Source organism: Rattus norvegicus, chromosome 16, assembly GCF_021556685.1.
Source record: "Rattus norvegicus strain SHRSP/BbbUtx chromosome 16, alternate assembly SHRSP_T2T, whole genome shotgun sequence".
Classification (NCBI taxonomy): Eukaryota; Metazoa; Chordata; class Mammalia; order Rodentia; family Muridae; genus Rattus; species Rattus norvegicus.
In genome coordinates, this window is record NC_141549.1 from 45866241 (window position 1) to 45889159 (window position 22919).

The window sequence follows — 22919 nt, forward strand, 5'->3', positions numbered from 1 at the left end:
GCAGAAGCTAAGAGCTTACATTTCGTCTGTATGAGAAACAGAAGGGAAGTAGCTCTAAGAATGGCTTGGACTTTTGAAACCTCAGAGAACAGTAACACACCTCCTCCAACAAAGCCACACCTTCTAATCCTCAAACATTTTTCTGAATGGAATAAGTTAGTCTTTGAGGACCATTCTCATTCTAACCACCACACTGTAAACCACTACACTGTAAAAAGTGTAAATTCAATCCCTAGAAGCCACATCAAAAAACAAACAAACAAAATTGCTTGATGGGGTGATGCGATGACTTGCTAACTTGCATCTATAATCCCAGAGCTTTCAAATTTGGTGAGATGGAAGGTTGAGGCAGGAGAATTGGCTTGAAGCTTAACCAACTGCTAGTGTGGAGTATACTGTACAGTAAACGCACAAATAACTCCAACTCAAGAGGCTGAGAAATGAGAACTGATTCGTAAAGTTGCCCGCTGACCTCCACGTATATATTGTAGTGTCTGTACACCTGCAATATCTGAACCTTCCCCTTCAGTTATTTTAAAATAATTTGAAGCCTACTTAAAATATTTAATTTCACAATAGTATTCTAGAATTAACTAAAACACTAAATGAAACATTGGAATATACTACAAAAAAGACTTCTTTGTGTCTAATGTTTTGATTAATAACAGTTACTGTACCTTTGAATATCAAAGGGTCCATTGTCCAATAAGATACTTTGCTTTACAGTCAAACAATATGCTCTAAGTTAGAGATCAATACAACCTTCATAATGATCCTGGCATTAGGAGATACTTCCTCTCTACTGTACATAGAAAAAGACAACCTATATTCAATAGAAAAATGCAGGACCCAAGGAGTAACAAAGTCCTTGCAGAAAAATCAATTAAAATGATAGCAGCTTAGCTTAGACAAACACTTCTGTAAAGACTGAACTTCAACTTTTACAAAAAAATAGCATTTCAGTGTTCTAAAGTAAAACCACACAGCTTCAGACACAGGCAAGTCACTGGTTTGGAGTGAAATCCATAGTTGTCAGACTGAAATCCACACTTAAAAAAAATCTAGATGAACTTTTATTAAAGAATTAAAGATTTTTAAGCATGTATACCTTTGTGTGGAACTCCTTAAAACTCATATTAATGGCTATTGGTCACTAGCCATGCTACTGATCTGTCTATTAAAACTCACCAATTCCATTCACTAAGCAAAAATCAACTTTTTATGGACAGTAGACACAATAAATACAATGATTGTATAGCTCAATTCAATACCAAAAATACAACTTGAACGTGTAAAAGCTTTAGTTGTTAAGGTATTTTAACTTGCATTGAAAATTAAATTATATTCATTTGCTTAATTTATAATGTTTAATGGTCTGAGAAGATCTCCCAATGAGTGAGCTGTCCAACCCAACAAGGAGTATGGCTACTACCTGAGACTCCCCACATTATACACAGTCCTCAGATGTGTCATGAAAGCCTTGTCTTGAGTACATACGGTGATATTAAAAAAAATGGCACAGGAGAGCCAAACTTGAATTTCAGATATTGTCAGCTAAAGGAGACTGAAAAGCCTTTAAAGCAAGTCCTTGTGGGAATCACCTTTCTGTCACTCTGACAAGTTCTTAACCAATTCACTTTACAGAGATAAGATTTATTTGGACTCATGGTTTTCAGGTTTCAGCACTTGAAAGGACCTGGCTCTGTCAATTTGGCCTATGGTAAAATAGAAAACAATGGTGCATAGGAAAGAGCACTAACTTCATGAAGAACTGGAAGCCAAAGTTGGGGCAGGGGGCCATTCATTTACAAGTTAATGCCTTAGTAACCTAGCTTAATTCATTTTCATTAAACTCCTAGTTCAAAACGCTTCACCACCACACAATGGTATCCACTGCAGGCTGGCGACAAATTGAAGTATATGGGAAGAAATAATGGAAGGAAAGAAAGAAGAAGGGCAGATAGATCAAAATAAAGTCACTTCAGTGTAAAATGTGTTGGACACTGACGCATCACTCAAACTTTTATGACTGTGATGGTACTTTGAATAAGAATGGCCTCCATAGGCTCATATATTGTAATACTTGGTCCCTCCTTGGTGAAACTCTTTGCAAATAATTGTAAGATGTGGCCTTGTTGGAGCTGGTGGGTACAACATACAGTAGGCTGTGAGGTTTCCCAAGGCTCTGGCCATTTCCACTGTCTATCTCTGCCTAGTGGTTGTAGATCAGGATGTGAGCTTTCTGTCATTCCTTTACTCCATCATCTTGGATTCTACTCTTCTATAACTTTAAGCCAAATTAAATGTTTTATTTTGTAAGTCACCTTGGTCATGGAGTTTATCTTAGCAACAGAAAAGTGCCTAAGACAACTGAAAAAGGAATTGAAGAGTCAAAAGAACTTTCAACTAAGCAGTCACACTTAAGTTTCTTGTCTCTAGCTCATTGTCAGGTTTCACCATGTATCAGTAAGAGAATGATCCTATACTCATGTAGATAGACCACAAAGGTGTATTTTCTCTAAATTAGAGTTCGTCTCCAACATACGAAGTACCATTACTACAGTTTTGAGAAGGGAAAGTCTTACATTAATCTATGACATGTGTATCTAAAACGACTTCAGATGCCCTATGTTAAGTGTGATAGTCTTGACTCATGAATAATTTTGGCATAAATTTCTAGTTTGGCATGGATAAACACCAGAAAAATAGAAGAAAGTCAGAAAAGTCAAAGGGAACAAATAATGAATCACTATCGTCTCAAAACTAAAGTTTGGCTCCAAGACAAAAGGATTAGTTTGTTTTCCTGGGATGTCATTAATGTGATGAACCAATATGCAAACATAAATCTAAGTAAGTATCCATTTTTCAAAACATAAACTTGGAAAAGGACTTTAAAAAGAATAAAGTAACTAAATACACACAACAGACAGGAATAGAGAAAAAGAATGAAAAGTATTCCATTTAGGCAATGATACTGTAGTAAAGTAAACCATGGTGGTTTCAAACAGACCCACATCTGGTATTTGATATTAACTGGCTACAACCAAGAAACGTTTTGAGTGAGCAAAAATACCAAGGCGTTTTACAGATTATAGGAATTCAATTATGACACACAGGGCAGCTGTGTGGTCACTTGAGTTAAAAGAAAATCAAGTCTGATTTAAGACCCAGTCTGATTTAAGTTGCCAGTCTCTATCTACTCTGTTTTGGTCAATGGTTATGGAGATAGGAATGACTTGGCTAAAGTGTAAAGAGAGAAAAGAGAAAAGGAGCCATTTTCTTGGTGAAAGGTTACAGATAGGGCTGCCACCAACACAATTATATTCACCATTTTTGAAAAAGGTTGTAAACAGTTCACACTACTTCTCTGAGAAAGCAGATTAGTAGTGTCCTGGATGGCTAGTCCGTTCCCCTGGGAGAGATGTGCTGCTTGTCTCTGCATGGTGCAAGTATGTTCACACTCTTGTGGTTTTACTTCATTCTGTTCTCAGCCTTTCTAGTACTTAGCAAGCTGGACTCCAAGATATTACCAAGGTCTTGAAATTTTTCTCATCATGTAAAAGAATATTGAATAAAGCATGCTATTTTAATCCTGATATGCCCCAAAGAGTAAAAGAAAAGAAAGCACAGCAGTGTGTTAGGAAAGAAAAAAAATATATAAACAAAAAAATCACTACAAAAAATATTTTGTGGAAAACTTAAAACTGAATGCTGTGAAATTTCCACATAAGGCGTTATTGGTGTGCTTAGATGAAAGTTTGATCTTGACATTAAAATTTAAAATTGTTTTTAAAATGAAGATACCAGTGCACATGTAGACACACATATATACATAGTACACTGTCTATGTGTACATTCATCTATATGATGAGTAGGTACTGCGCTGTGTTTAGAAGTATAATTGCTATCTTATTAAAAAGCCATAAAATATTCCAATGAACATCTGTACAGGGATCCTAATAAAATGACTAGATTCAAGATCATATCTAGTGCTTAGACCAGTACATTCCCCTTATTTTGTATGGCCTCTTTATTCTTGACTATTACTGTATACATGTATATGTGTGTGTATTGTACATATGCATTCTTAAAAATAACAAAATCTGCTTATTCTGTACAATGTTACTTTTTTTTCATGGACAATGGACCCATGGAAATCATGCAGTTCATAGAATTGACTGATATTAAGACTATCAAATAAAACCATGTATGCTATTTTGAGTACATTTAGAGACACTGAGGTAAACCAGACTTTTTAAAGAAGTTTCAATTCCATTATTCATCTAAAATGCAACAAGGGGCAGGTGTGTCCTATGCTGGTTGGCATTCAGGAAGACAATCCCGAAGGGACAATTAAAACTCAATTTCCTTAGCAAATCCACAGAACTTTAAATTTTGCACGTAAGTTTCACTGATTTTTCTTCTCACTTTCCTTGATTGAAATACACTTTAAAATTTTAGGCAATATGGACAGATTTAATTTTAGATTTACAACATTTATCAGCATATGTAATAATTTCATTGAGATTTTAGATGTCTACATATTGAAGTACCATATTAGTATATTTTATTAAAGAATTTTTTGGATGTGTTCTATCCTTAAAACGGGGGCACACAGTATAGCTCACACTGGCTTTGGATTTGACTTCTTTCTACCTTTCCTCCTAAGTGTACAGATTTCATTACTAAACATTTAATTTTTATGTTTTTAAGATAAGTTCATATGAAATTATATGGTATAATATTATTTCTGTGTGGTCCTGTGTACTCTTATCCAAAATATCCCAGGAAGACTCACTTCGGGTGAGGCATATTATATCATTCTGGTGTCTTGACTTATGTTTTCTGTGGCTAAGACTGTCACTTCACTTCCAAAGACAGATGAAAAATCAAGCACTCAGCACAGGTGAAGACATATTCTAAGCAGTACATATGTGGCTTTAATCTAAACAATTAACACTACATTCATAACCTTATAGGATAATTTGTCATACATAATAGGCAATAAGTTAGTTTTAATGCTCTATATAATCAGAGCAACTTCATATGCCCATAACATAATCTTTGCTGAAAGCTACCTGGCCAGTGTCCATACAAGAAACATGAGAATTCATCAGGAAAAAAAAAGTATTTTAAGACACATTTTGCCATGAATGCCCAATAAAACCAAGTAATTCAACAATCACTGTTTTTATAACTACATGAGGCATAGGAACTGAATATTTACGTTGCAGAAAAAGAACTACAAGCCTAAAGTGTTTGTTGTAAACTTGAGCATTTCAACACAATTCAAGGCCAGTAGCATTCTTTGTTATTCAAAGTTCTTTGCAGTATTCAGTTTTTTCTAACTTGAAAAATCACGTATACTTTAACTCCCAATTTACATAAACTTGAACCTGCACACATATAGTAGAAGGTCGGCTCAGTTAATAACAAGAATGCATATCCTCCAGTAGCAATACAGTCTTTGAAAGATGACAAAAAAACAGAACACACAGCCAGATGTTGGAGAAGGGATGTGGTTCTTGCCAACCAACATTTGTTCTTTCTGGAACCTCTTATTTGGGAAAGTTCATTAGACATGTAAAGACATGTTGTTGTGCTTGTTTTCCACAAAAAAAAAAATACACAGTACAATTTTTTTAAAAAATCTATTAGAAATTCTTGCAAAGACCCTGGTTAAGCACTTGTTCTTTCAATATATCTTCAAGTCAGAACACATACACCAGACATTGTGACAAAGGCCTGTAATCCCATCACCCAAGAAGTAAGAGAGTTCATGGTCATCTCAGAATGGATAAAGTTACAGGAAATCCTAGGCTACATAAACCCTGTCCCAGATAGACAGACAAACTGGCAAGCCGACAGGCAGGCAGACAAATACTGACCACTTGTGATCCATTTTTTGTCAAAATGCAGCGAATGCTAAAGGCCAGAATAAAGTTCATGTTCATTCACAAATAAGTGTAGCTAGTTGTCTGTGATGTTCTTCTCTGTGTTTTTGCATATTACTGCAAGTCTGAAAGGAGATAAGAGGATGCACCTTTCATAAATAGAGAAGGCGTTGCAAATGTCCCCTTTTTTTATATAAAAAGGAAAATCGAAACACGAAAATACTATTCTTGAGATGGGGATCTGGCTTGCGGTAAAGTGGCTGTTGTCTGGGTATAAGAATTTGATTCTGAAATACAGTATACACATAATAAGCCAGGCACACTTGCAAACCCAGGGAGGTAGCTCTGAACTCTGAGACAAATATCCTAGACAAACAGATGAGCTCCAAATTTACTAAGAAATACTGTTTCGAAAAATATGTAGACATTGAGTCAAGAAGACACTAAGGTGGACCTCTGACCTCTGCACATATGGACAAGCATGGGCAAACGTACCTGCACAAATCAAATTATGAGCAAAATACATTGTACACATGAATGAAATTCACAAAGACAAAATAAAATTTCTGTTTTCATAAAGTTTGATGATGGCTACCCAGAAAGACCAATATAACCAGTGCCTTGCTCTGGTCTCATCATCAGAAAAATTTCCTCCTGCAACACTTGGGACCAAATACAAAGACCCATAGCCAGATGTTATGCAGAGAATGAGAGACCTCAGAACACTCATCCATAAATTGGATGTCTTTGTCAAATCCCTCCCCTCATGGCTCACAGAACTCTGTGTAAGAGAAGGCAGAAAGGCTGTAAGGGCCAGAGAGTTATGAAGGACACCAAGGATCCTTAGTCCTTTAAATTAATATGATCAAAACACGTAGGAGCACCCACATACTCCACCCCATTCCCCAACATTAAAGTACTGCGATTATTCCTGGTTATGTAAATTGTGCCCCATATTTAATGTAATCTGACAGCCATCCACAGAAATGTAGTGAAAAGCACAATATTGTCAGATTATGAGAACACAGCAATGCTAACAGTGTACAAAGGTTCTCAGGGTGCTGCTGACCATTGGTAGTTGCTCTTACTCTCAGTATGTAAGAAGTAGTTACTATCTGGAGGATGGTGTAAATGTGGAGCAGCTAAGGCAAGATTGGCCCTGGCAGTACAAGAAGCTCCAATCCCCAACATTTCAGGTGCCAAGTCCTCAACAACCCACTTGTGGCTGAGTCGGGCATCCAGGTTGCAAACAAAGTGACTATCTCCATCTCAAAAGCTAACTCCCAAAGCTACCATCCTAAGTCTACCCACATCCATGTAGGATAGGAATAAAAACTATAGACCTAAAAAAGAGCCACTGCAGTCTTATTAACTGTGTCCTAAAACAATCTTGATGGTGTGACAAGAAAATTGGTTATCAATCAGGAAATCATAGTTGAGAAGAATATAAAGAAGTGAAAGCCAAAGATGGATAAGTTTGAGCTTTATGTGTACAAATCCAGCTTGACCTGTATGTACCCAGCATTGTTGGAACACGGTTCAAGAATGGAGTCTTGTGAGATTTCTGAGTGCTTGTGAGAAAACTCACAAGTGTTCTTGTCTTGTGACAAGTCAAGTCCTTTGAGCTCAGTTTATTCAAAATTGTACAACTGTTCTTGGAAAGGGTTTTGTGACCCCCACTGCAGATGGGGTGTTTAGGAGTGAGTTTACTTCAGAATAGTCATTACAACTGGGTATGTTATTTGTTTATGTGTCTCTATGATAAACTGTGGCTTTGTATGTGCAGCTTGCCTTACATATTCATATTGCCCATGTGATTGTACACTTTACTCATGTGACCCTCTTAGCCCTCAAAGTATACATTGTTTGATGCTCTGAGTAAAGTTGGCCATTTCATGAGACCTTAGTCAGCCTCATTCATTAGCTCCATTCTCCCATGTCCTGCCACCTTTAAAACAGTAAACAGAGCCCCACATAGACTAATAACAAAATCCTAAGAGAGGAAAAAAAAGTAACAATATACTCTGAGGAGAATCAAGCTTTACAACTGTACGTCTGTCCTTAACCATCAGCTAATTCAGAAGAAGGAAGACACACCCAACCTGTCTCTTAGGCAAATCTATGCCCTCCTCAAAGTGGACTCCCAACAGAAATTGGTGTGGGATGAAGTAATGAGAGATTACAAGTCTCTTACTTCTAATCTTAGAATTCTGACATTGTGAAAGGGGGTGGTGGGGAGACTTCCTGCCAAGAAGTATAGATAGTAGAATGCAGAAATACAGAGAAGGCTCCAACTAAATGATGGTACATTACTTCTGTATACACAGTCTATTTTACCTGAATGTAATACAGTTTTGTGTGGTGAATACTGACCAATATATTATAATCTTAATCCTTCATCAAAGTTATAGTAATAATTGTCAGAAGTTTATTCCATGCCTGAAGTCCTACTGACCCTAGTTGATTATGTTCCAGAGGATCAACTTGTGGATCACCACTGCACTGAGGATTGCATCTCACATATTTGCATTATGATTCATAATAGTAGTAATATTATAGTTATGAAGTAGCAATGAAATAATTTTATGGCTGGGGTCACCGTAATGTGAGGAATGGTATTAAAAGATTACAGCATTAAGAATGATGAGAACTGCTGTTATAAGTGCTTACTTTGAAGGAGGTTTACTTTGCTTTTCCAAATATGTCTTATTCCTAATAGTATCCTAAGTGGTCTATGGAATAACGCTGCTACCCATCCTCTTCTGTGAAATTGTCTAATTCTACAAATGTAAAGAATATTGTCCTATGACTAAAACATCAAGGCCAGGGTTACTCTCCTAATCTGACTTTCACGGTAACCAATTGCCATACTGACGGGTCCTTTCTCTGGGTCAGCTCCTCTGTCTTTTCCCTCTGTTTCTGTCCTGCTGGGGCTTGGTATGACATTTCACTGATATAATTCTTTTGCTTCTTAATTAGACCACCTTCAACTAAAAGTATTTATGAATTCTATCCTATCTTATGATTGATTTTTTTAAGAGTCTGCTTTTTTTTTTTTTTTTTGGTTCAGGTTACAAATAATCCTTCTCCCATGACTCAGAGTTCAGTTGAAACTCTGGAAACTGGCTGGTGAGACAATCCTCTGAACTCTAGCTATCTAAACATCTTGGAAGTTAGGAGACCTCAGTGTTGTCTGTATAACTCCCCCCTCCAGCTCCAAACTGTTCTATTTGCCTTCTCATCACTTCACCCTACTCTAAAGAGCACATGCACTTCTGGTTTGGGTGAATCTATTTAAAAATGTACTTCCAGGGGTTGGGGATTTAGCTCAGTGGTAGAGCACTTGCCTAGCAAGCGCAAGGCCCTGGGTTCGGTCCTCAGCTCCGAAAAAAAGAAAAAAGAAAAAAATGTACTTCCAATTACAATTCATGTTACTCTCTCAATTCAAAGCTCCCAGATCAAATAGCCACACTGATGAGCCTCTCGCAAATTTCTAAGCATATAAAATGGCTTAGTGCCAATTTCATAATAATAGATAACAATTTATCTTGACTATTTCACTTTAATAACAAACTCTCTAAAAAACAAAAACAGAAAAATGTCATATCTTTCAAGATGACCTCTGGATGACACATTGGTTCAAACTGTTCAAAAACATAAAGACTAAGTTAAAAACTAATGAACGTAGTCATTCATATACAACATACAGCACTTTTGCTGTGAAGAGAAATGACTCAAGATATTAGTTCAAGTGTATCTTTCTAACCAAAGCCCAAATTTATTTGGTATTAGGTTAAAGGAGAAAATGGAGTCCTCTGGGGAAGTCTAGTGTAGGCACACATATGGTACTTTGAAGAATGCTGTCATTGATTCATTTGACACCATAAATAGCAAAGTGAAACACACAGATTTATTTAGAAGTAGATAAATGGTCTACAGTGGTCTATTGTAAACCAAAATTTGTAAAGACCTAGGCATTTGCACAACACACTTTTTTCAAGAACAAATTAGGAGAACATAGTATTTGGAGAAGGGGGTTCTGGAAGGAGCTGGGAAGACAGAGTGGAGGATGGATATAAGCAAACTATGTATGATGTATACATAAATAAAATTATCAAAGGAAAAACAATATTGTATTTTAAAAGTCTGATAGGTACGAAGGAAAACAGACATGATCAGCCATCATCAGAGAAGCTTCCTCCTGCAGCAGGCTGGAACAAAAACAGAACATAGCCAGATACTATGCAGAACGAGACCTTGAGACATGCATCCTTTAAATGGAATGCCTCCATCAAGTTCTTTGTCTCAGGGCTTAGAGAATCCTACAGAAGAGGCAGAAAGAGTGTAAGAGCTGGACAGAATGGAGGACACCAAGGAAACCAACCCCTCTAAATCCACAAACACATATGAACTCACAGAGATTGCAACAGTATCCACAGAGCCTGTGCTAGATGGGGTTCTAGAGCTGAAAGGAGAAAGGCACACATGACCCTACCCCCAAACCAGGATAAACGAAGGCCATGTCTGCTAGGCTAACAGACAACAAACTTAGTGGCATCTTTGGAACTTCCTTGTCTCATAGTGTCATGCTGGTCCTACTTATTCATTCACTTGCTTATGTTGATCTGTTTCTTGTGCCTTCTCTTGGGCTCCCTTCTTTCATTTTGTTTGTCTGCTTTGTTTTCTTTTGTTTTTCAATTCCAGTGTGTTAGTTCTTGTTTTACCTTATTATACTTCATTTTGTTACTATACCCACAGAAGCCTGTTTGATTTCTAATAACAGACAGAAAGTCGAAGTGGGAGAAGCTGGAAGGAGTAGGAGTCGGGGAGGGACTGGACTCAGGTTGTAGTATATGAGAAAAAAACTATTTTCAATAAAAGGCAAAATGTTTGATAACTACAGTTTGTATGAGGTATGTCTTCCTAAGGATTTCCTTTTTGTCATAAGCCAATGTCTTTCGTAAAATTAAGTTCTCCAACTCTAAACAAGCAGAGTATGCTCTACCCAAACTGAGACTGTACATTCTCAGATATAGCCTTCAGGTGCTGTTTCTGATATCAGCAGTTTTCATTAGTTTGATAAAAACTTTTGAATGTTTCTTTCAATGCCCACGGCCTACAGTTGCCTTAGTAGGCCTGGATCCTGATGTGTTTGCATCAACATCCTCCAGAAAACATTTTAGCACTTTTCATTAAATCATACAAGCAAGAAAAAATAAAAAGGGGAAATCTACTAAATCCACTTATAGTCATCTGCATGGCCTCGGGTACCACAAAGAAGACTGGATGCTGAGCACTGCTTTAGCAATAAGCGATTATTGGCTTTCTTATATATATTGTAAGCGATTATTGGCTTTCTTATATATATTGTGAATTCTAAAATGCTATATACATTCTATTAATTTAAAAAAATGCATGAGTTAATTCTATGTACGATTGACATCCTATATGAACCTTGTGAGATACTTTCTTGGGGTCTAAATTGTTCCTGGGAAACTAACAGCTGGTTTCCCTCCAGTTCTCCAATCCTTGCTAATTGAGCTGCTTTGAAAGGCCACTAGGGAGAGACATGGAGTCTTTACACCTACACCAGTGTTTGGGTCACTGGGTGCAACTTTCACAGCAAGGATACAGTTCCGCTCAAGGCAACAGTAAAACAAGCTGTCAAAGTCATACTTACCCACTAGGGAAAGGTTCAGTAAGCAAAAATATCCTGCTCATGAAATTTAAACATACAAAATAATGTCTCCTCCGGTAGACAAAACAAAAAGTCATATTACATACCAAATATCAGTTCTTATTCAACATACAATATTTAAAAGATGGTTGAATATGAAAAAAGACTTTTGCAAGCAGATTTTCAGAGAAAATGAGACATTTAATGACACACAAATGAGGAGAGCCTTGAAGATTAAATGAAGGAAATGTTTTATATCCTACAACTTTCTACCTTGTGTTAACACACAGCTGAGCTCTCCGACACAAACACAGGTGTCCATGCTCTGGTACAGTCAGTCAGGACTGACCCAGTAGTGGCAGACTCCTTGTATAAACTATTGGCTTATCGGGAAATGCTTCTCATTTTACTCAATGTGTCACACTTTCCTACTGTAAATCAAAGACCAGTTATCAGAGGTGATGTTGCCTGACTAAGTCACAAGTACACCAGTTGGAATCTGCAGAGGCAGAAAGTGAATAGGTCTGGCAAAATTCAAGGGCTCGAATTACAGGAAGTACGATTGGGTCCCGAGCTTTACTTCTGTGGCATTTAGAGACTTTGATATCCTCATCTTTGTACTTATAGTAACAAGGGTGTGTTGACTGTTGCAGTTCTCCTAATGGACTGCAAATTCTGGTATTTGTATTTTTAGAAAATGTAGACACAATGGTAATTTGATATTTTATAACTTAGTCTTGTCCATATTAAAACTTTATCTCAGAAAAACCTTCCAGGGAATGTGATTCAACCTCTGCACATTCTGTGTATGTTCACCAATAAAATCAACTGAAAGTTGAAAGTAACACACCCCCTTCTTTTTCCCCCCCACTTTCAGTCATCTACAATAAAACAGTCTGCTTCCAGCCAAGGGGGCTTCGCATTGCTTTACACACAAAACTTTCTCAGGAGTTCAAGATCTATGATACCAAGTATAAACTTTAAGATGTTACAAATATATTCTTTAGAAGGTTCAAATGAGACACAAGAATAACATAACTAAGTCAGAGAACCAGAATGTCTTCAAAAGCCCCTTAACGTGTTTAAGAAAGGCGCTGTTTTACTTAAAAACAAAACAAAACAAACAAATTGATACTTCGATTTTTAGTATCTTATAACCAAGGAACAGAGTTGATAAAGTTGGGGGGGGGGGGAGTCTCACTTGACTATGATTTAAAAGGTCCTAATTTCTGTTAAATTTTAGATTTTACCAAGTTCAAGTAAATTCTGAAATCCAAATCTTTAAGTCCAGTTTCTAAATTAACTTACACTTTTTCCAAACTAGCTCACAGAGCCCGGGGCTCCTGCTATAAACACTCCAGGATCATAAACCTCCGTTGTCTGGTCACACACCCCAGAAGCTCTTTGGAGTCCCAAACGAGCCAGGAAAAGAAAAGTGCATTTCCTACAGCAATGAAATTCTCTCTGGAGCCATGCCACGGGGGCAGGGTGCAAACTCCCCTGTTGGCAGGAGACCACTGTGAAGGAGAATGAATCTGTGTGACTGGACACCTCTTCGGGCCCTTTCCTCCTCTAAGTTGTTTTCCTTTCTAGTAACAGCTTGCCACTGGGAAAAAAAGGAAGAGAAACTTTGCTCCAAGAAAGCGTGCACCAATCTCTAACTTTGGATCCAAAGGTTAAATAAATAATTATGCACACACTCTCCACGGCAGGTTCTCTGTAAACACAATAAAGCCAAGCCCACACACAGTCCAGGGCTTGGGAGCCTCGGATCCCCAGTCTAACCCGACGGGGTCCCGTGCACCTACCTTGACCTCGCCCCCGTCCGGCTCTGCTTCCGAGAAGCCCAGTCCCGACTCGAAGGCGGCGACGGTGGCGGGCGCCTCGCGCGGACCGGGGATCAGCGCAGCGGCGAGCAAGGAACACGCCAGAGACAAGAAGCACAGCAAGTGCATGGTGGATGGACCGGGAGCGAGGAGGCCGGTCCGATGGCAGGCGCAGGCTGGGGTGCGAGGCTGAGGTCCGCTCCTCGTCCCAGTCCCGTGGTTTCCTCCCGGGGACCCCCCGTGGGCGAGCGTCTCCTGGGACTCAGCGGCTTCCAACTTTTGCCCTCGGATATGGCAGCCCGCGCCGGGGAGAGGCTCTGAGTGTCAGGTACGAGCCTCACAGGAAACCGGACATCCGAACTGCCCTCAGTGGCGGCCGGCGAGGTGAAGCGAGGGCGCCGGGGGCCGGCTCCGCCGATCGCGGTTTTGTTTTTGGCGTTTTGCAAAGAGGGGGGGGGGGGTGGTTAAGCCCAGTCACCCCGCGATGTTCCACTCGTCCCGAGAAGCCCTCGGGTCCCTCGTCCCCCTCCTCCCTCCCCTCGCTCGAAGTGAAAGGAGCCGGGCCACGGGATGCGGTGGTGGCAGCGGAGCCGGGGGGCGGGAGGAGGGCGGCGGGGCGCCCAGCGGCGGCGGAGGCCCGCGAGCTCCCTGGCGCTCGAGCCTCCTGCGCGCGCGGGGCCGAGCGGTGGCGGTGGCGGCGGCGGCGGGCGCAGGGGCAGGGCATGACTGATGCGCCCTCTGCCTGCGCTTATGTGAGAGAAAGCGGCAAGAGGGAGGGAGCGTGCCGAGCCCAGTCTGCCCTCCCCTCTCTTTCCCTCGGAAGCTTGTTCCCTCCAGCCCCACGTTTTCCTCCAGCCCCACCTCCATTCACTCTCCCTGCTTTCCCTTTCTCTGCCTTTCTCTCTGGGCTCTGCACACGGGAGGGAGGTAAGGGGGGCGGGCGGGGGTGGGGTACAAAAAGCTCAAGTTGGTCTGGGGATCACTCTGTAGGACCAATTTTAGAGGCCACATGACTGCACTCAGCTGTTAGAAAGATGGGGAGGTTTGGGGGAGCAGGTACAGTGGGTAGGAGATGCTTGCTTTGGCTCTGCCAACCCCTTGGAATAAAGTCCTACGCTATGCATTCTTAGTCCATAGAGACCTGAGAAGTTTGAACCAGCCTGAGAGTTCTAAAACACTTCAGAGAGAAAGTCATCTTTATAGCAGAGACCTCTGGGGCCATAGTGCCCTTCCCAGTACCAGCACCTCCACTGTTTTCTGGGTTACTTGAAGCAAGAATGCAATGTGGGACATCTCAGAATACAGCGCAGTCTATTGAGATACTGTAGTCTGTCGTCTTGGTGATCTTCAGGAAGACCTAAACTTTCAGCAGCTGGACAAATGGACCAGAATCTTGAAGAACACTGAAAGAGACACACCAAAACAGTTTCTGCAACACATGTCTTCCATTTACAAGAGAAAGAGGGCGGATGGAACAATTTATATGCTGAAAGAGCAAACTGCTGTGATGCATTCGTTCTCTGGAAAAACACCTAGGGACTTTGTTGTCTTCCTGGTGATAGCAACTGCTTGCCTCTTCCTCTTTCGGCAGGCGGGCAGATTGGAGAAGTTCTACTAAAGCAGCTCCAACAGCATGTGAAAATGAAGGATCTTGTCTATTCAAAAACTATATTAAATACACTAATCTTAAAAAACCCGTAACATTGTAGTTGGAGGAAAGACGTTTCCTTGTGACTCAAATGCTATAATCTAGAAGTCCAACACTTGCGCGAATGCTTCAATACCTTTGCAGACAGTGAATGCTCCACGAAGTGATTGTGCTTTCTCATTATGGAAGGAAGACTGACATCACATCGTTGAATCTTCCTTCCAGCTACCCATTGCTTTAGACTTTGGTATTTTGCACACTTCATCTAATCTAAATTCCCTTCAGATATTTGGAAATATTTGTCACGTTCTCCCAGGGCTACTTTTCCTACCAGTGAAAGATTCCTCTTTATTTTAATCCGACAGCTCCAATTATGCTCATTTATCATGCTAAGTTTATGTTCAGAAAGTATGCCGTTCAGAAATGGCTCCATACTTAAAATACCCCAGTGAAGCATGCAAAGGGTAAGAGGGGGTCTTACTTGTCTAGAGAGCAAGTATTTGTTGACATAGCCTTGGACCGAGTTTATTTTCTGGCAGCCAAGTCATACTGTTGATGCAAAGAACTCTTAGGGTTGACCAGATTTCTCAAGAAATCTGCGTGTGCACTGCTCTTTAGTCACGTCTGCATTACTCTGCATTTATGGCAGGAGTAGTCTTCCTGTGCTCTAATTTGTGTCTCATTGTCTATCAAGAGGAAGTTCTACCTTGCCACGGTCAGCCCATCACAATGTGTTGAGGCAACTTGGGAAATTGACACTGTTAATATGTTCCTTTTTTTTTTTTTTTTTCTGTGTTCCTGTTGAACTGGCTGGATCTTGACTCAAGTAGAAATGGAGTGTCCTTGTAATCTTGTCCCAGCCCACTGGTTCTCAATTTTTATTGTACTTGGAGTCACAAAGGGCAGTTGTAAAAACAGATGCTTGGGCACAGCACCAGAATTTAGGGAATTCTGGGAAAAGGGTTGGATGTCAGAATGCCTCATACAGACAGCCCACATTGGCAACTTCACAAATTTCCAACAGCCTTGGGGTGTAACATGGTATGAATAACATAAAATCAACAAATTTAACATATATCAAAATGAATTAGTGACAATTTTTTAAAAAGATATTTAGCAATACACTCCACTTACACATATTTATCTTCCTATTGCTATTACTGTTTTATGTAAATAAATTTGTCCAAGACCTGTTTAAATTAATAAAAACATCAGTAGTATTTAAAACCAATATAGTAGGGCTGACTATATAGCCCAATGTTAGGCTGTTTACCTATCATGCATGAAGCCTAGGGTTTAAAAGAAGTTGCCATTATTATTATTATTATTATTATTATTATTATATAATAGTTATAATAGACATTATTTAACAGCACACATTTTTTTTAAGGAATAAGGTTTAGAAAGTAAAACCAAAGAGTTGCCAGGGACTTTTTTCCTCTGCTTAACACCTAAAAAATTAAATGAACCATTATCGATTTAGAAGTTTAAAAACATCTTCTTTTTGAATGCTTTTGTTTGGAATTTTTTTTCTATCAGGGACTTCCTGCAAGATCTTTTAAGATCCATTACTACTGTTATTTTTAAAGCATTTCTAAAGGAAAGAGGGGCGGGGGCATTTCACTATTTGTTTATTTGATTTGTTTTGTTTTCCAGGCACTAATACTTTATTAGTTGAAACTGAGATGAGAGAATTGGATAACGTTTGCATATTCCCTCCAGTTTCTTGTAACTTTGGGTTTCTAATCTTTTTGATAGTAGTGTTTGATCACAAATAATTATACATCTACTTCCACTTCTTATCAAAGTTCCTGTGTCTCTCCTGGGCCAAATTCCAACACCTGTCACCTGTCACAAGTGGTGGTGGTACAAGAAAGGAATTCCCGTGTGACCACACTGGGAAGGTAGTAGGCTGTGTACTCTGTACTGAGAAGAGCTTTGTGCTTATACAGGAGAAGAAAGGCCTGGGACAAGAACTATATTCAAGTAATCTTAATCAAGCTGGTTTGTGCATTTTTTTTTCTTTTTTTCGGAGCTGGGGACCGAACCCAGGGCCTTGTGCTTGCTAGGTAAGCGCTCTACCACTGAGCTAAATCCCCAACCCCTGGTTTGTGCATTTTATTATTCGGGTTGTTTCTGCTTAGAGGTTTAGTTGGCAAAGCGGAAATCATTACTGCTTGCAGAGTCATTTTAGTTTGCATTGGATGCTGTCCAGAGATGATTACACACACTTAAGGTTGGAGATGACCCTGATTCCCTCAGTGGTGTAATGACTCCCATGTGGTTCCAGTGTTTGTTACCATCACTGAATGAACTGGTCGGTAAGATTTAACTATTTAGGGAATCTTAGAACTATTGGTATCTTTATCCTTGAAAATGGATGAGAGGTTAGATAAATTTAAGATTAAGACATTATTGCCAGTTTTTAGACAGGTACCTCATAAGAGGTTGTTAACGCTTCTATACAGTACTTCAGCAAGAATATGATCCAAGCGTAGAGGATGTCTTCAGGAGCTAACAAACAGTGATTTCAGCACATGCTTTATGTGCCTTTATGAGCCTTAAATACAATGTGAGTACTTTAACATTCATTAGATTCTGTCCATCTCCTTTAGTTTGATCTATATCTGATTTCAATTACTTTCTTGCTTCCTTGATTTCACTTTGTGGTTATAATTCAAACTTTTCTAATTGAATGCTCATATCATTTTTGCTTCATGGTTCTAGTCTCTAAGGAACACAACTTAAATACAAGTTTGGATCTCAATTCTGCATAATCTATATTTGCAAATTTTTATCTTTAAGGGTTTTTGTTTTGTTTTGTTATTGTTTTTGCAAGTTTAAATACTTTTGTATTAGTTACTTCTCTGTTGCTGTGATAAAAATCCCATGACCAAGACAATTTATAGAAGGAAGAATTTTTTTTTTGGTTTATGTTACCAGAGGAATAAGAGTTCATTGTGGCTGCAGCGGCAGGAAGCATCTTTAACAGAAGTAGGAAGCAGGGAGCTCAAAGCAGAAGTAGAAAAAGGCACTGAGCATCAAACCCCACTCTCATCAAGGTGACATACTTCTTCCTGCAAGGCTACTCCGCCTGAACTTCCCCAAACATCAAACTGGGAATCAAGTGTTTTAATACCTGAGCCTATGGAAGACAATCTCATTCACACTACCTCATTCCACTCCCTGGCCCCATTGGCTCATGTCCATTTAATACTAGAAGATGCATTTAGTCCTACCTCAGCATTCCTCCATGATCTTTAACAGCTATAACACTGTTTACAAGTCCAGAGTGTCTTCTAAGACTGGAGCAGTCTCTTAACTCTAGTACCTGGTACATTCCCCACTTTCATCATACAAAGGAACAGAGTGTGCATTACCATTGTAAGAAGAGCAATGGAGGAATCATGAGGAAAACTTGGATCAAAACAAGGCCAGACTGCAAATCTTGCCATTCCATGTCCAGGGTCCACAAGGGTTAGGATGCTTTTGCCCCTCCAACTTTGCTACTTGCAACACACAGCTCTCTCTTGATCTGGTTTCATTTTGTAGGCAGATGACTCAAGGTTCTGGTATCTCCAACATCTTTGGGTCTGAAACAAACAATTCACTTTCACAGCTTCATATAACGGCCTCCCAGAGTCTCCTTCATACCTAGACTCTCCTGTTACACACTACATGGCCTTTGTGGCTTTCTGAAACCAAGAAGTAAGAATTTATGACCCTTCCACTTCTATATCCTTCATGCTTCAAAAGTCAACTGCATGTAGACAACAATACCAACTTCAGCTTCCAGCTTGAGAGGAAGCCCTGGCTTTCTCTGGACCACAGCATCTCTGTGCTGACCTTGAGGAAATATTCCCCAAAAGATTTCACAACAATGATCCTGGTCTCTTATTAATCACAGCTGCTTCTGCAGCCCCAACTAACCATCATCAGTTGTCCAGTCATGCAAATGTTTTACTTCCACAGATTCTGAATCCAAAATACCACATAGATGGCTCTAAAAGCATTTACTTCCCTCTCAAATTTTGCAAATCAGGCCTCCACTGTCAACGTGTCTCTGAATGCATCCTTTCTTACATGCTCATATAACAATTCATTAACCTTTCTCTAGCCCAAAGCTCAAACTGTATGCCTGAAAACAACTACATGGTCATGTCTAATAAAACAGTTACTTCACTCCTGGTGCCATGACCTGTATTAGCAAGGATTCTATAAAGGTCCAGAACTAATAGAATGAATAGACACATCTACATGTATATATAATATATGGGATGTATTAGATTGGCTTAAAGGATGTGGTCTGAAGAGCCCTAACAATGGTTGTCCCACACTGGAGAAGCTACAAGTTGTTCAGTTCACAAAACCTAATTTCTTATTACTTCAGTGTGGAAGAGGCCTGAAGAACTGCTGGTCTTCAGTCTATGCTGGAATCTTTAAGAAATTGGTTGTGATATCTATGAAGGATTATCCATGGATTCCTAGCAACAGAAGAGATAAACTTATAAATAGTAAAGGCAAGCAGGCAAAAACAACATTTTTCTCTGCCCATATGTTTTCTATCTGGGCTGCTACAAGGAAGTGGTGCCCACATTTAGGGTGGGTCTTCCTGCTTCAAATAATCTGTTGAAGAAAATCCCATACTGATGTGCCTAACATCTTCTGTTTCTGTTCATTTTAGATGCAGTCAAATTGACAACCAAAACTTGCCACCACAATAGACTATTTTTTGACACATTTATCTTTATCTAAAAAATTATTTGTGTTTTAGAGTTTACAAATACAATTTTAATAATTTATCATTTTAGTCTATGTAGTCATGCTATATAAATGTTGTATATTTCAGAAGTCCAGTAGTATTTTCTTTGCACCCAAATGGTTGATTATTGCAATTAATTTTGTTTTAAATGATAGTATAGCTTCTTCATTTTATTAAAAATTATGCAGGAGGGCAAAATTTAGATTGTAGATGTTACTACTTTTTCTTTGCAATTATATAATGTTTAGTTTGAAATGCCATTTTTTCCACATCAAAATTATAGGTTCTGAAAATTAATGCCAGGTATAAACTTGAAAGAATAAAACAGCATGACTTGTTAATGTCTCCAAGAAAAGTGTAGTCTGAGAAAGATAAACTAGCAAGGAATTTAGGTTTACTATTGGCTTCAGAAAATGCCAACAAATCAATGTATTAAAGAAAATAATATTCTCACTGTTACAGGCATCCTTCTTATCACTAATAGTTGATATTTCAAAAGTTTTATTTGTATCAGCCAACTCTAAAGGGCTACCTCATGAGATGTCTGCCCAATCTTCCTCAATAACTCTCTTCAAAGACCATCTTAAAACTCTGTGAGTACTGCCTCTGAAGCCCTTTTGTTTTCTTACCTCTGACAAGCAAAGACCCTGATAAGATTCTCCATGGTGCAACTTTTGTTTACTAAGAGTGCCTACTGTTAGTTGGGGAAATTCAGCCCAGGATCATAATAGTAGCTCTCATTGCTCAAACCCAAAAGCCTTAATTCAGAAATAAATCAAACCTCTGACATTAGTGGTAAGTGTTCTTTCTTGGAGAATTTTCTAGCTCCCACCAGATTTCAGTAGCATTGAACTTTTTATCATGCAGTCAAGTGCTTGATGACTCTTGTCTCCTAAGAGTCCCTTTCAGGGATGCTTTTGATTATGTGATTGTATTTATCACACTTATTCCTTGTGGAAATCTCCTGCATTTGTAACAACATTGTCTTTTGTCACAGTTCTCTTTGTTGCTTTCCTTTGGGAGTCAATAACAGGAAGTTCACAAGAAAGAGATTATCTTGTTAACCTTGTTAAATCAATTTCTTGAGCCTACCCTGGGGGTCCCACACGTAGACATTGTCTCGGACTGACATTTATTGGTCAAACTTTATCAGAAGTTTACAAGACTTTCAGAAGCATTGTCCTGCCTATGAGATACTGATTTTGAAGAGTTCTCACCAGGCTTTTCCCACTTCTTAGACTTATAGTCACTGGTTATGTGCTAGAATTCTGTAGCCATTTATTGGAGAGCACACTGCATAAGGTTCTCAAAAATTTTTTTGACCAATTACTGCAATAAAATGGTTTGAATAGGCCCTCCATTTTTAGTCTCAATGATGATTGTAATTTTTAAAAAGTAACAACAAAAGATATCCCCCAACCAATTTCATAGCAAAACTAGAAGAATTAGAAATTCTATTAAATTTAAGATAAAAATATTGGAATTCATGAACTAAAATGAACAAAAGGAGGCTATAGTGGAGACGTTTGGGGGAAGATGTCTCACACCTTTGGAAACATTTAGCTGCAGAATTAGAAAATCACTAGGCTCCCACCTTATGTTACTTCCATAGCCTTTATGTCAGAGAAACAGCAGCATCCAAATATATGTGAGAATTAGAATCCACTCCAAGGATATATAGGGTGGAAATGATAGGACAAAAAAGAGCCAAGGGAAAGTGGTGGGGTGGAAAGAGAAAATAATTCATGTGTGGTGTTAAAGAACAAAATGAATCAATTAAAACTTTTCAACTGAAGACTATAATGAAAACCATTCCCAATGCAAGACCTCTGAAAATTCTCAGTGAAGGAAGCTAATAGAAGAAGAGGAAGAAGGAGGAGGAGGAGGGGAAGGAGGAGGAGGAGGAGGAGAAAAGAAGAAGAGGAGGAGAGGAGGAGGAGGAAGAAGAAGAAGGAGGAGGAGGAGGAGGAGGAGGAGGAGGAGGAGGAGGAGGAGAAGAAGAAGAAGAAGAAGAAGAAGAAGAAGAAGAAGAAGAAGAAGAAGAAGAAGAAGAAGAAGAAGAAGAAGAAGAAGAAGAAGAAGAAGCGGCAGCAGCGCTGTTTCACATGAGTTGAAATGATTTCTCATTTCCCCATGAACGTTCATTGAGTGGCTCAAAATAGTAAAAGACTGCCTTATACAGTTTTGCAAATACCGGCTGTATAATCTCAGGCCAAAGCCCCACTACTCTCATGTCTGCTAAAGCATGACTCTTCTCACATTAATTCTTGAGCCCTTACTATCCATATGAAGAATAATTTGTAACAAAAACAGAAACAACAAATGATGAATATCATCTGTACTCCTCACAGAAGGGCTGTTTTCTACCACCAGAGCTTCTAAACAGCAATCGTGAAAAAACATTATACCTGATACTATCTACCAAAAGAGAAAAAATAATAATCACTCTAGTTTTACCCACATTAGGGGTAAATTTTCAAAAGGACTGTAGCAGTGCTTCTCAATTTGTGGGGTGCAACACCTTTGCGAGTGCCGAATGATGCTTCCATAGAAGTTACTTAAGACCATCCGGAAAAGAACAGATGTGTACATTACAAGTCATAACTGTAGCCAAATTATAGTTATAACATAGCAACAAAACAATTTTATGGTTGGGGGCTCATCATATCATGAGGAACTGTAGTAAGGAGTCACAGCATTAGGAAAGTTGAGAGCCACTGGTCTGTGGGAATGTCTGCCATGACACACCTTATCTGCTTTAGTGAGCTGCTGGTAAACTATACAGGTGAATCATGAACAGGAACCCACATATCAGAGAACTTTGCACACCTACCATAGGTTTCATTTACTGCTTTCCAAAGTAGAATGAAATTTTTTGTTTGTTTAAATATTGCAGTTCTGAGTAATAAAAATTTAAAGCTTTCCTGACTTTGAACTCTTGACATAGAGCCTATCTCCCAAGCAATGGTTCAGCTATTAGAGACCTTAGAAATCCCAATATGTTGTTGTCCCAACATTCAGCCCTCTATAAAAATAGAAATTATTATGTTAAAACTCAAATCTGGGGCTGACTAGATAGCTCAATGGATAAAGCACTTGTTCCTCAAGTTTG

At 39.0% G+C, this 22919-nt stretch overlaps 2 protein-coding genes across 1 annotated transcript in view; one reads left to right on the forward strand and one right to left on the reverse strand.

Annotated features, from left to right (window-relative positions):
* Positions 1 to 13801, reverse strand: part of Vegfc (vascular endothelial growth factor C) — a 115593-nt gene extending 101792 nt beyond the window's left edge. Inside the window, exon 1 of the mRNA NM_053653.2 lies at positions 13380 to 13801. Coding sequence (NP_446105.1) covers positions 13380 to 13526 — 147 coding nt within the window. The 5' untranslated portion in view covers positions 13527 to 13801. The remainder of the gene's footprint in view (positions 1 to 13379) is intronic.
* The window catches only part of Erich1 (glutamate-rich 1), a gene marked incomplete at its 5' end in the record, with an annotated part of 52793804 nt that overhangs the window by 14995681 nt on the left and 37775204 nt on the right, over positions 1 to 22919 (forward strand).